The sequence below is a fragment of the Stomoxys calcitrans genome, chromosome 4 (genome assembly GCF_963082655.1).
Source record: "Stomoxys calcitrans chromosome 4, idStoCalc2.1, whole genome shotgun sequence".
In the NCBI taxonomy this organism is placed as follows: Eukaryota; Metazoa; Arthropoda; class Insecta; order Diptera; family Muscidae; genus Stomoxys; species Stomoxys calcitrans.
The window spans coordinates 162,604,125-162,617,182 of record NC_081555.1 but is presented as its reverse complement, the minus strand read 5'-3'; the positions used below and the strand labels follow the sequence as shown (position 1 = coordinate 162,617,182).

Here is a 13,058-nt window from a genome sequence, read left to right as displayed (position 1 = left end):
TAGTTAAAGGATGTTTGGATTATGAATTTATTATTATTATTGTATAAACCTAAACGTTAATCATACCTTCCCGGTTTGCGTGTACCATCGCGTTTGCCTACAAAAGACTTCTTTGCTGGACTCTTCTTCATCCATTCTGACATGACTTAGCCAAAGCAGCCGTTGTATTTTGATGCGTGTAACTATGCTGTCGTCGTCTCAATATTTTTTCGAAGAATCTTTATCTCAAATACTCCAAGCATTGCCTCATCTGCTTTCACATGTACCCATGCTTCAGAACCATATAACAACACGGGTAGTATCAGTGTCTTGTATAGTGTAATCTTCGTCCCTCGAGAAGTGGCCTTGTTTCTAAACTGCTTACTTAGTCCAAAGTAGCATCTGTTTACCAGTATTATTCTTCGCTTTATCTCAAAACTGGTGTCATTCGTTTTGGTTAAGACGGTGCCGAGGTTGATGAAGTTACTGCCTATCTCAAAGTTTCGGTTCCCAAATTTCTCCATTTTCTTTATCTGCTCGGTTGCACAAGGTGTTTTGGGAGTTGAAACCATCCATTTCGTCTTATCTCCATTTACTGCCAGACCCATTTTCATTGACTCTCTTTCGATTCTTTCAAAGGCAGCAGTTACTACTTCCGGTGACCGACCGATGATGTCGATGTGGTCGGCATAAGCGAGTAGCATGTGTTCACTTGTGATTAGTGTGCCATATCTATTCACATCTGCATCTCGTATAATATTCTCCAGCAGGATATTAAAGAGATCACACGATAGGCTGTCTCCTTGTCTGAAACCTCGTTTGGTATTAAATGGTTCGGAGAAATTCTTTCCTATTATTACTGAGGAACGCGTATCCAGGATTTGGCGCAGTGTAAATATCTGGTCCAGGGTGGATTTACCAGGTCTAAAGCCACATTGATAGGGCCCTTGTTTAATGTTGCTACCATCAAATTTCGCCTTTCCAATGTCGACACAGGCGAACACATGAACTGAATAATCATTTGAAGATATCTGCCATATATAGATATCATATCTTTAGCCTCATTGTTCACTGCATACACGTATGAGTTGGGTAAGGTGCTGAATGTGATAGTCGATGGAGTAACGATTCCGACCATCAAGTGTTCCTAAATACTTGGTGACGCATTTGACAGCTCGTACACTTTCTCCTCACATGCCACTGCAAGTCACTTGCCGGCAGCACTTGGGGTGCTGACAAAATAACCCGTTGACAACGTACAAAACAATTGACCGGTCAGTTGTAAGTTATGCATCGCCAGTGTGAAATACAGCTCTTCAAACTGCGACGGGCTGTCTCCTCAACACTCATGTGGACCACCTTCATCAGGAGACAAAGATCCTACCCGTGCGAAAACATAATTATAAAATGCCTAAGTAATAGCTTCTGGGATGTTACCGCAGGTATTATCCAAACCATCATCTTGTGAATAGGTATCCGCCGTCCAGTAGCCTCATGGCGAGAGGTTCAGCTCTAAAAGAGTGAACCTCTATATCATGCGGCATACCAAACGGATCTGGACAACATTCATGCAGAAACTGTAGCAAATGCGGATGAATATTGTCCTTAGAGAACGACCGCCATCCCTTTCACCTGAGGAAATTGACCTCCCCGGCAAACCAGAGTAATTCTAGCTCAATTACCATCCGTCAGCTGATGCATCTTCAACTCCTACAGGTATTAATGCCAACGTCCAGAAGGTGTGTCTAGATTGTGACCCGGGACCACACCACATACGTCACCTGTTTAACTCAAACCCAGATCCCTCCGGAAACACCCACCTTAGTCGCAGAGTTTCTGGATCTGGATATAATTTCTCCCCTGTTAAACCAACTTAATGTATATTTAAAATAGGTTCATTTGACAGTTTTCCTTTCGAGAACAGTCAATAAACCTATTTTAAATTCTTATTAAGTTTTGTGAATAAGGCTTAGCATCGCGCCATTTTCAAACACTGCATTGTTTTAATACAAATAAACTTAAAAATTTGAAGTCTTTGTCTTTTCTAACGCTGATTTTAATAAAAAATATCAATAAGGTGTTTTAAAATGAATTTAATAAAAGATTTTCTAGACTGCAAAAAAAATTTTTTGACAGTAAACAAATACAAATTAATGTTTAGCGTCGTGAACGCGTTAAAAGCTGCAGTAACAAAGTTTAGAATCGTTTAACTTTTGCGCGTCGCTTTTGTGGGATTTGTTTGCAGAGTTGCATACGCGCGCATAGTATGTAACTCCACCTTTAAGGTGCACCTGATAGAATAAGTCAACTTTGAACCCGTTTCAGGGCATTAAAGATATGATTTGAATATGCTTACTGCTCAAAATTGTTTTATAGTCCGTAAATTAGGGAACTGCAAAACGATTGAAATTAAATTTAGAAATGATATAAATAAGCTGATTTTTAGAAATTCGTGCGTAGCAAAAGCCGCATGGTATGTAATTTAACCCAAAGAACGCATGAGGGCGCATCTGATTGCTTAAGCACGCATAAGTTCTTCGCGTAATATGTAACTCCCTCCAACTTAAGAGTTGGTTAACTTATACAGTCAGAGGCGTACGTACGTTTGTTGTGTAACTCACACCCTACAAACCTAACTAATTTAAATTTTTTACAACCATGCAAGCACGCAATTCGCGCGCCCTCTTGGTATGTAAGTCCACCTTTATCAAAGTTGGTTAACTTTGTCCGTCAGATCCATGTGTGACTTTGTCGTGTAACTCACACAACACCGACCTACCTATTTCACCCTTCTTTGATAAGCAAGCATACGTGCTGCTCGTATGTGCTTTTATTGGCTACTACATTTTCTACCTTCAACCTGATTGGTTAATTATTCAGCTGTTTCAAATATTCACCACATTTATGGTGAAAATGAACCAATCACGTTAAAGTTGGAAGATGTAACGACAAAGAGCATTCAATCATCGTGAGTGAGGTATGTTTACACATTGATAACTGTTGTATAGCTTAAAATATCAATATGCAATTTCATGAGTACATGTCCTAAGTGGCAAGAATAATTCGATGTTGTACTATACATATTTATGAATGACGACTTTAGTTAAATTGTGTTTTTCAGCAACCACTTATTTTTGGTTGTAGTTATTTATTATAAGTAAATAAATAGTAAAGTTGCAGGTTAAAATCACAGTGCTACACTAGAAGTCAGTAAGAGACATGGTTAGTAGTACTGACTTCATTCGCAGGAAAAATGCCTAATAAAATATTGCGAAATCCGAGGGACTCTATTTTTTACTAGAATAAAAATACAAGTCAAACAACAACACACAATAAAGACAACAGCATTGAAGCAGAGTTGATTTTAGTCCACTTCGTTAGCATTTTATTACATTGAAGCGATATTTTCTTTTAATCTTTTATTGAACTCATTTTAAAGAAAATTATTGGCAATTTTCATTAAAATTATAAAAAAACTGATTGTTGGGTGATTTGGGTCTTCTTGGTACTGATATCAATTGGGTTACCATTTTTTTTTTGCTCTAGTTAGTTAAGAATTTCTGTCGGAAGATCAAATAATCCGAACCCAAAAACCCCCGTTTTGTTTTATTAGATATTAAATCGATTAAATTTCAAATTAATCGCTGAAACCGAATTTTCAAATAATTATTAACGAATAATCCAAAAATACAAATAAATCCTACCCTACACCCGTCTAAGTGTACACTTGGTGCTTTCGTACCTAAAAGTTCGTGTGGAGGATCTTAGCGAAAACTTACGTCTTCAAGAACATTGAAATCGTAGAATAATCGCCTTCCCATTATGCAGAGCATATGCTGCTTCAGACCCGGACATGACCAAAACAAGTGCTCGATCAAGCTCATCTTCATGAAGACTACTTTTCTTGATTTTTCTAAACAAAAACAAGCCTGTTAAAGACAGACCAAAAATCCATCGCACCTTTCCATCGTTTAGCCATGAATATATTAATCCCACTGCATATATTTGTAGAATATCGTCGCGTCCTGGAACCCAAGTTAGAGCTATGTCATGAGTCTGATGTTTACTCTGGGAATCTATGTGAGTTCGAAATTGCTTCCTAAGATTTTCGAACTTCGAAAACACTATTGTATTCGTGAAGTAAAGCTCTTTCCCTAATGGTGCTGATTGTAGCATTACTTCAAAGTTTTCAATGAAAAAATCATAAAAATCTATTTATTTTGGGCCTTAAATTTTCGAGGTCATTTTTTAGTTCAAAAACGTTGTAACTCCTTCATTTTTTCGTATTAGAAAATTTTAAAGCATTCTGCATTTCGAAATTCGAACAGAAATCGTAAAATAAACTAATCCTTATTCTCGGTTAACGATTTCAAAGAAATATTCGGGTTGGAATCTCATTTTAGTCAACCTATAAAAAGTAATCTGCAGTTTTTAGAAATAATGTATATTGTAGGTTTGCCAACAAACATTCCACTAAGAAATAGGGTGGAAACTGCTCTCATATCATAGAGATCCAAAGCCACTAGTCAATTTTTCGATTATAGAAAAATTTACTTTTCTATTGCGAAAAAGGCGGTTTTTTAACTTTACTCTAAGCCTTTTACTCGTCGTGTGTATGTGGTGATTTTGCCAAAAACGGAAAAAATTTCCGACTTTTAAGAATTGTAGGTACTTTGCAGGTACAATGTTTGGCTTTCCCATCAACATTCATTTTTCACCTTAGTACCACAGACAATAGATTCTTATAGATCAACTTTTCTTCTTCCAAACAAATGGCTTCTATGTGCAACGAATAGAAATCTGACGTTCTATTTTGTTTCTTTCGTAAGCATCATCTCCAAAGAAAAGAAAAAGGAAATGAGAGAACATAAAAACTGTTAAAAACATGTAAACAAGGCGTATTCAATAAGGTAGCTGCATCAGCACAGCTGAAGGAACTTGATATGTCAATTCATTTTTAAATTCGCCTCGTCTAACAATCTTAATCGCTATCAGCTTCACTCAGGGAACATAGGTTCATTGTGTCGCCCCCGAAGAACGCAGACAAAATTCACAGCAGTACAATGCCAGATATTAGAATAAAGAAGTTAAGGAACCAACATGTATAGACAGGCAGGAAAAAAGGTGTTCGTTTAGCCATAATTCTGCACCTACCCCGCAATTTTAGGCAGTGCCATAGTTGGTGCTCAACCGTCTATAATGTAAAAGTCCGTCATATGTTCAGCGCGACGTTTGACATTGCAATGACTTGTCAGGACCCCTTTCAGTACTGAATACTCGGTAGGTCCACCCCATCTAGGAGAGGTACCCTGAACACATCTAATATTAGTGAATAGCACCAACTTTATCTTTCGACGGTTTACGTCAAGCCATTGTCCATACTATATGCACTCTGAACGGCCACACAAAAAAGATGAATACGTCATCCTCAAAGGTAATTAACCTTAACCCCTTCATTTTGAAATGACCCCAAAATTCCAAATATATCCAAGAGCCTCAAAAAGGGGTACAAAAACCGTCCGTGATTGAGCTCTAGTCACGATATAGGTTTTTACCGAAACCTCTTCCCTTCCTTCCAGGTTTCCTATCGTCGCCTCGATTATACCGCGATGGTATGAGCAGCTCCCATTCCCAATCCATTCTCCCATCGCCTTAGGTCTCATAGCCGCAATGGCCGCCCCACACTTAATATGTATGTCAATGGGTCGGATATCTAGAATAGTCTCCAGTGTCCTAGTGGACGTGGTCCTTACCGCCTATGCCAAGACAACATGTTCTCTGAACCTGTTGTATGGTCCTTATGTTGCACTTTTTCTCCATAGCAGTCCACCAAACTACTAAGGCGTAAGTAAGTATTGATCACGCTCCTGGGTTCAGACCCCATTTTGAGCCTACGGCCCATCTACATAGTGCCCAACATCTGTGAGCCTTCTCAGTACGCTCCTGAATGTGACACTTTCAATTCAGTTTCCTGTCCAAGATCACACCTAAGTATTTGACCTTGTCAGATATCGAAATCGTCTTATTGAGGAAATGTGGTGCGTTAAATTGGCCCCTTCGCCTTCCTCGAGGTAACATTGAGACCTCTGGGTCTAGCCCAGTCATATGCCATATGCAAGACCCTTTCAGCAATTCTGCATAGCTCGTTCGTATCCTTACCCCTTAGAAGTATTATAACATCGTCATTTGGTCACCCTTAGGAGTGGCGATAAAATAGGTCCGGGTGACTTAAATGGTTTGAAGCTCCTCAGGGATTCCTTCACCATAAATTTAGTTCTTATAAACCTTCGATCAACGTCATTATTCCAAGATTCCGGTGTCTCCGTGAGTCTCTTGTATCCTGTGGAAAATGGGTTTTCATCAAAAGCCTCAACATGTCCGCCGTTGTCTCTGCTCTCACTCCCATGTCGTCTACTAAAGTTTCAGTTTGGACATGGGTTTTTGAGAGAAACTTTTTTATCTTGGCGGCGTCATTAACACTTCCAGGAAGCACGCTTTGCCGCTCTGGTAATCTTATTGTATTCCTTGAGCCGTGTGTAATACACATCCCAATAAACTTTCGCCTTTTTACGACGTGTTCTGGAAAAAAGTCTGCGGACCTCTTTCCCGATATTGCGAATCTCCCCGGTCATCCAGGGTTTTTCTTGGGCTGATTTCCTTTCCCGAAGAGGACAAATATCTTCGAAGGATCCCACCAGTGCAGTCGTTATCCTGTTGACATTTTCGTCAATGTCTTCTATGCTTGAACAATCTAAATTATCTTGCCCAAGTCTTCTTCTGAGTAGCCTTCCGAATTTTGTCCAGTTGGTTTTCAACTAATTCCGAAAGGTTTTCGGATTCGGCGCTGGCCGTCCTATTCTAAACTCAATGTTGCGATGGTCAGAGAAAGGGTGTTCCATGGAGACCCTCCAATCCTGAACCTCATCGATTAGATTTTCCGAATATATCGTCACATCTAATACCTCCTCCCTAATCCTATTAACAAAGGTAGCGGTGTTACCAATATTAGGTGTTATTAGGTCGTTAGTATTCGAAAACTCTGCCAGGGCTTGGCCCCGCTTATTAGTGTTGGTACTACCCCACGAAATGTGGTGAGAGTTCGCATCGCACCCTATTAGTACCACGTTTCCTGTCTGTTTTGCTTTCCTCACCAGCCGTTGCAGCTCCGATGTGGTGGCGGTGTCGGAGAGTCGAAAGGCAGATAAAGTGATGCCAGGTATGCTCCACCGTCTCCCTGTCTTACTACTGTTGCATCCGACGTATATATATAATTTATCTATGCATCACTTTCGTAATCCACTTAATTTTTCTAGAAATTGGGTTTTGTGGGTATAATGCTTTCGAGTGAAGTGAATGAAAATACTAGTAGATATAAAGATATTACCTCCACTACCTTACATAGCGATTCATGATGTAGTATACTTAATAATTAAATAAAATAAATTTTTCATTAACTAATTTGTTTCGCGTTTTTTTTTTAGAAAATTCCTCAGGAAATCGTTAAAATATTCTGTGATGATGTACAAAATCAATGTGTCAATCTATGCTCCGACGACGAGGCAGAAGATAATGCCACCAGTTCATCCAAAGACACAACGATCAAAACTGGGGATCAGGAATCTCTGAAGACAGGTGGGGTAAATGAAAATAATCGAGTTTTTAAAGAACGAGACACTGTAATGAGCAAGGATAATATAGATAGCAGTCGCGACACACTGAATAACATATCCGTGGATTTATTGAGAAGAATTGAACAGGTTTCAAGTAAAAATGATAAAACAAATGATACCCCACAAAACTCACACAGCCCTAACAACAAAAATATTCAAGTTTCTAACAAAACTATTAGTCCTAAGAAGGCAAGGAATGAGAAAAGGCGATTATCCTACAATCCAATAGTGATTGATACCATATCTTTGGATTCTGATGATGAAGAATCCGGAGCGATTATAGCAAACAAAACCAAAGATCAAAATAATAAGAACACACATGGAAGCATTGCTTTGACAACAGACCAAAGACGAAGTGCAAATTTAGCTTCCCGTCTTAATATAGTAAGCAATGATCAACGGATTAAACAGCAAAAAATATCACCAAATAATAATCAGAATACAAAATCAGCAGAGAAAACTTTAAATGCCCATAATAAACGTAAAAAATCAAATGAATGGCAAGAAACTGAAAATTCTACACCCAATGATGATGGCAGCAAACGCCAGAGGTTTTCTGAAAATTCTGCATTCAGAGCAAAGAATGATGATATTCGTTCAATACTCTTAACAACATTGCAACCCTATGAAGGCAAAATAGCTTCCATGTGGGAGTCACATAAGAAACCACAGGAAACCCCAAAAACTGATCTTCGTCCAACACAAACTCAAAATGGGCAAAATAATACCAACACTGCCTCCTCTGGTGTAACAAATGATAAGGCATGTAACAACAATAACGGCATGGAAGATGGAAGAACATCAACTCCATGTTGTATTATAAACGAAAAGAACAATGAAAGCCTGGAAGAGGGAAGCACTTCAAATCTATCCACCGAAGTGCAAACTTCGCCCAACCAGTTTTCTACAGAGTTCTCATTAAGAATGGAGAAAGCCAAATCTGATAGTTATAATCAAGATGACGAGCAAACAGAAATTCAAATGCCCAAGCGTTTAACTAAGAGACGTTCAAGTGTCCATGCTCGTGCTATCATAGCTAAGATGTTATGTAGTCAATCATCAACAGAACAAAACGAAAACCGTTTAGCTAGTGAAGAATTTAGAGTTGAGTCACAAGATTCCCTAGTTAGCAGTGATTTCGCAGAAGAAATGGAGCAAAACAGAAATGCCACCAGCATTGGTAATGAAACAACTAAAAAAAACCCGCAGGTAGAAAATCCAGAACTGGGTATTGGGCCACAAGAATTAATAAATGAATCGGGGGATTCATCCCATATTGAGCATAATGCGAAATTTCAAACAAAGACAGACAAATTTAGTCGTGCAATGAAGGAGTTGGAAATTTCCTTTAAAGGCTATGATCAACAAGAAATTCTGATGCCGAAGAGTATAGCTAAGAGGCGTTCAAGTGTCCATGCTCGTGTCGTCATAGCTGAGATGTTATGTAGTCAACCACGGCCAGAATCAAACGACAGACAAACATCAAGTGGAACATCTTCTACCACAAACGTTGAACAATTTAAACCTCAGACACCCCAAGATTCTCTGGATGGCAGCGATTTTGAATATGACCCCGCACAAGAACTTGAAGGAAACAACTCTAACGCAAATCAAAAGACGGAGGTAAAAAGTACATCCTATTTATGGGATGCATCTAAATCTACAAATAATGCAAATAAAAGAACGAAAATAGATAAGTTCACTCGTATGATGAAGGAGTTGGAAATTTCCTTTAAAGGCTATGAGCAACAAGAAATTCTGATGCCTCCCGCTATAAGTAAGAGACGTTCAAGTGTCCATGCACGCACTGTTATAGCTGAGATGTTATGCAGCCAAGAATCAGCTGACCGAAACTTGGACAACAAGCGGCAATCGAGCAAGCAAGCTCGTAACGCCATATCTGAACAATTGAAAACTCAAATAGAAGACTCACTTGATGGCAGCGTTTTTAGTTCTGATCCTTCAACCCCTCTATCCTTTAGTCTCAACTCTGAGCAAGAGAATTCTATGGATAGCTTAAATGTAAATTATTCAGAGCTAACCAACAATCAATTGTCTTCTCGGCCTTCAAACACTTATACTTCAAACTTCACCAGTCATGGTGATTCTGATTCGGAATCCGATTCATATGATTTTGAAAAGTTTCGTTTGGCCAAAATGAAGAAACGAATTATTGAAAATCAGCCTCAGGTTGTGCTAGTACGCCTAACCGAAGACGAAATAAGGAAACTTTCAAAACCTGTTGACATTTTAAATGTTCATTTAGTTAAATCCGAGATTTTACCCCACACCGCCGTTGAAAGTATGAGTAGAACAAAATCCGTTGACTGCAGAAAGCTCCGACACAAAACACCCAATAATGATCCCACAATGACATGCAACAACACCACTTTTTGTGCTCTGTGCACTTCCAGGCCATCGGATTTAACCAATCACTATGTGCGCATGCACAAATCTGAATCCTATGTATCAAGATTAAGTAGCTCCCGTTTGGATGAGCTTGCTGCCAATATACCATTTGCCAAAGAAGTAGCAACTATGGAGGGTAGAGGTGGCAAGCCCAGATTCGTTCGTTACGCTGTCACTTGCCCATTCTGTGAGGATGAATTGGTGGAACCTTTCATGAATCTCTATAATCACTATGCCAGCCATACCGGTGAATATGCCTTTCAGTGTTCGGGTTGCAAGTTGGCAAAACCCTATAAGGCCGACATACAATCTCATCAACTTAATGCCAGAACATGTCGTAATTCCAAACTGCAAGTCATGTACTGCTATTCTCCCAAGACAATGACAATTCATTTGCACTACTGCATCATTTGCAATTTTGCCCAACTGAATGAGGCAAATATAATAAAGCATTTAAGGGAGCATCATGACCAGCGACAAGCCACCGTAAGTAATGTGGGAAAATGCATTTTGGCAGCAATTAGTGATGGACAAGAGGAGCGAAGCGGCTCTGTGTGCAGTGTGCAAGATAAAAATGAGGAAATTGCTTGCAATACGAAAAATACAGAGACCGAATTATGTCCCCCCTTAGTTGAAGATGATGATATACCGGTGCGTAATGAGGCTTGTATGGATGAAAGCTTTGATTCCAAGCCCATGCATGAGGAGGCAACTGCCATAGTGCCAAAGACCAATACAAAATGTGCCATAACACCTCCCCGGCCTCGGCCTACTGCCATTGAAATTTGTGATAATCTTTTGATAACACCGCCCAGACCTTCCTTACAAAGGCTTCAAACCAATAACCCCCTCTGGTCCACCAGATCTACCTATCGTCTATATCCGGAAAATGTTCGTTATTTGGGACTATACAAATGCATGGTTGAAGATTGTTATTACTCCAGCGATGCCCCCAATGAAATGCTCCACCATTTAGAAAGCCATGGCAAAGAAATTGTGGCAAATGAATATTTGCAATGTGCCTATTGTATGGTGACGGAGGCATCAATTAACTCTCCCCAACAATTGATCGATCATGTAAAACAGCATCATCAACATATGATTTATCAATGTTCTGCGTGTGCTTACCGCAGCTGCGAAGCTTCCAATGTCATCATCCATCAAAAGGAGTGTCATTCCACCGCTGTTGAAAGCTCTATCGCAGGCAAAGTATTCAAGTGTCCCGGTACGGAGAGACCATCAAAGGCTGGTTATTTAAAAGAGAAAATTTCGCAAAATGTTCAGAAAATGCCATGTCCATGTGAGTATCTCATTGCCAGCTGTAATTTATGTGGTATTTCATAATAAATTCCCGTTGTTTTTTTTTTGCAGATTGTAGCATCAAATCATTTTATCATACTTATCTTTTGGAACAACATGTCCTTGCTGATCATAAACCGCATGTTATGCCTTCAAAAGCCTCCAAAAAATATTCCTGTATATACTGCACCCTGATGGATAGCGACCAGGGTGTGATTAGAAAACATGTGGCTCTTAAGCATCCCGAGGAAATGCCCTATTTTTGTAGTCACAATAATCCTGTGGCCGTAAATCAGGTATGCTATACAAGTGAAGGAAAGGGAAATTTCACAAAAATTATCGCCAATTCTGCCCCAACTAGTCTGGCATATAGGGTATTTGTACGGTGGAATGTTGTGGATTAAGGAATTCGAAAAGAGTCAAAGACTACCTTTTGTTGGAATCAAAGGATTTTTGATATTAACACTCGCTAAATATGCAGCCCGATAAGGTCTTTATTTGGTAAAGTGCCGCCAAGATTGTGCGAAGGCTGAGAAAACTTGGCGTGCATGCTTAAAGAGGACAAATATAGACACACTTCTATTCCAACGGCCGTATTCAAAAAACCTAATAAAGCCTTAAAATACTCGCTAAATTTGAAGCCCGATAAGGTCTTTATTTGGTAAAGTGCCGCCGAAGGCTGAGAAAACTTGGCGTGCATGCTTAAAGAGGACAAATATAGCCACACTTCTATTCCAACGGCTGTATTCAAAAAACCTAATAAAGCCTTAAAATAGGTTTATTTTACAGTTTTATAAAGGAAATCTGTAAAATAAACCTATTTCAAAATTTTTTGAATAAGGCCTTATTAAAAATATTTCTGATTCTGGGAAAGGTCCCAGACTACCTGGCATCGATACCGATTCGAGATAGAACATGTGATTAGGAAAAATGGGGCGGTGGTGACTTGTTTGAAGATGGCGAAACCTAGGTATTGTATTGGGTTGCCCAAAAAGTAATTGCTGATTTTTTAAAAGAAAGTAAATGCATTTTTAATAAAACTCAGAATGAACTTTAATCAAATATACTTTTTTACACTTTTTTTCTTAAGCAAGCTAAAAGTAACAGCTGATAACTGACAGAAGAAAGAATGCAATTACAGAGTCACAAGCTGTGAAAAAATTTGTCTACGCCGACTATATGAAAAATCCGCAATTACTTTTTGGGCAACCCAATATATACTAATGGACACAAGATGAGAACGCGATAGGTTGTTTACTTCAATACAATTGATATCAGCATGCTATTGTTGTGAGCTACATGTTTATCGCTCTCCAAGCAAGCTCCCTTTGGGGAGCAAGGTCGTTCCGGTGCATCAATCGGTTCGTGGGGGAACGATGAGTATGTCGTTGTGATCATCGGCCGAGTGCACGGGCTTGCAGTCAGAGATTTATGCCATTACCATAGTTCTGTTGATGGCTTCGAACGCCAAGACGACGCTAACCGTTCATTATTGCCCGAACGTCGTGAGTTCAAACCATCAACACAACATCTAAACGATGCACAAAAACTATGTGTGTACCCTGGAAACAATTGTAGGAGTAGGGTATATATGCGACTTCCAACTCAATGAAATAGGGCAATTTCGTGTTCGCTTAACCCATTGGGTGCGGTGAGTGTCAAAATGGAATAAATTGGTTCTCGTTGGTAGTGGTGAGAGAG

General features: G+C 39.3%; 1 protein-coding gene across 3 annotated transcripts in view; it reads left to right on the top strand.

Moving 5' to 3' along the window:
• The window catches only part of LOC106091277 (uncharacterized), a 41,166-nt gene that overhangs the window by 19,921 nt on the left and 8,187 nt on the right, over positions 1-13,058 (top strand). For all 3 annotated transcript variants that reach the window (XM_059366752.1, XM_059366751.1, XM_059366753.1), the window contains 2 exons: positions 7,461-11,358; positions 11,430-11,653. In XM_059366752.1, coding sequence (XP_059222735.1) covers positions 7,461-11,358; positions 11,430-11,653 — 4,122 coding nt within the window. The remainder of the gene's footprint in view (positions 1-7,460; positions 11,359-11,429; positions 11,654-13,058) is intronic.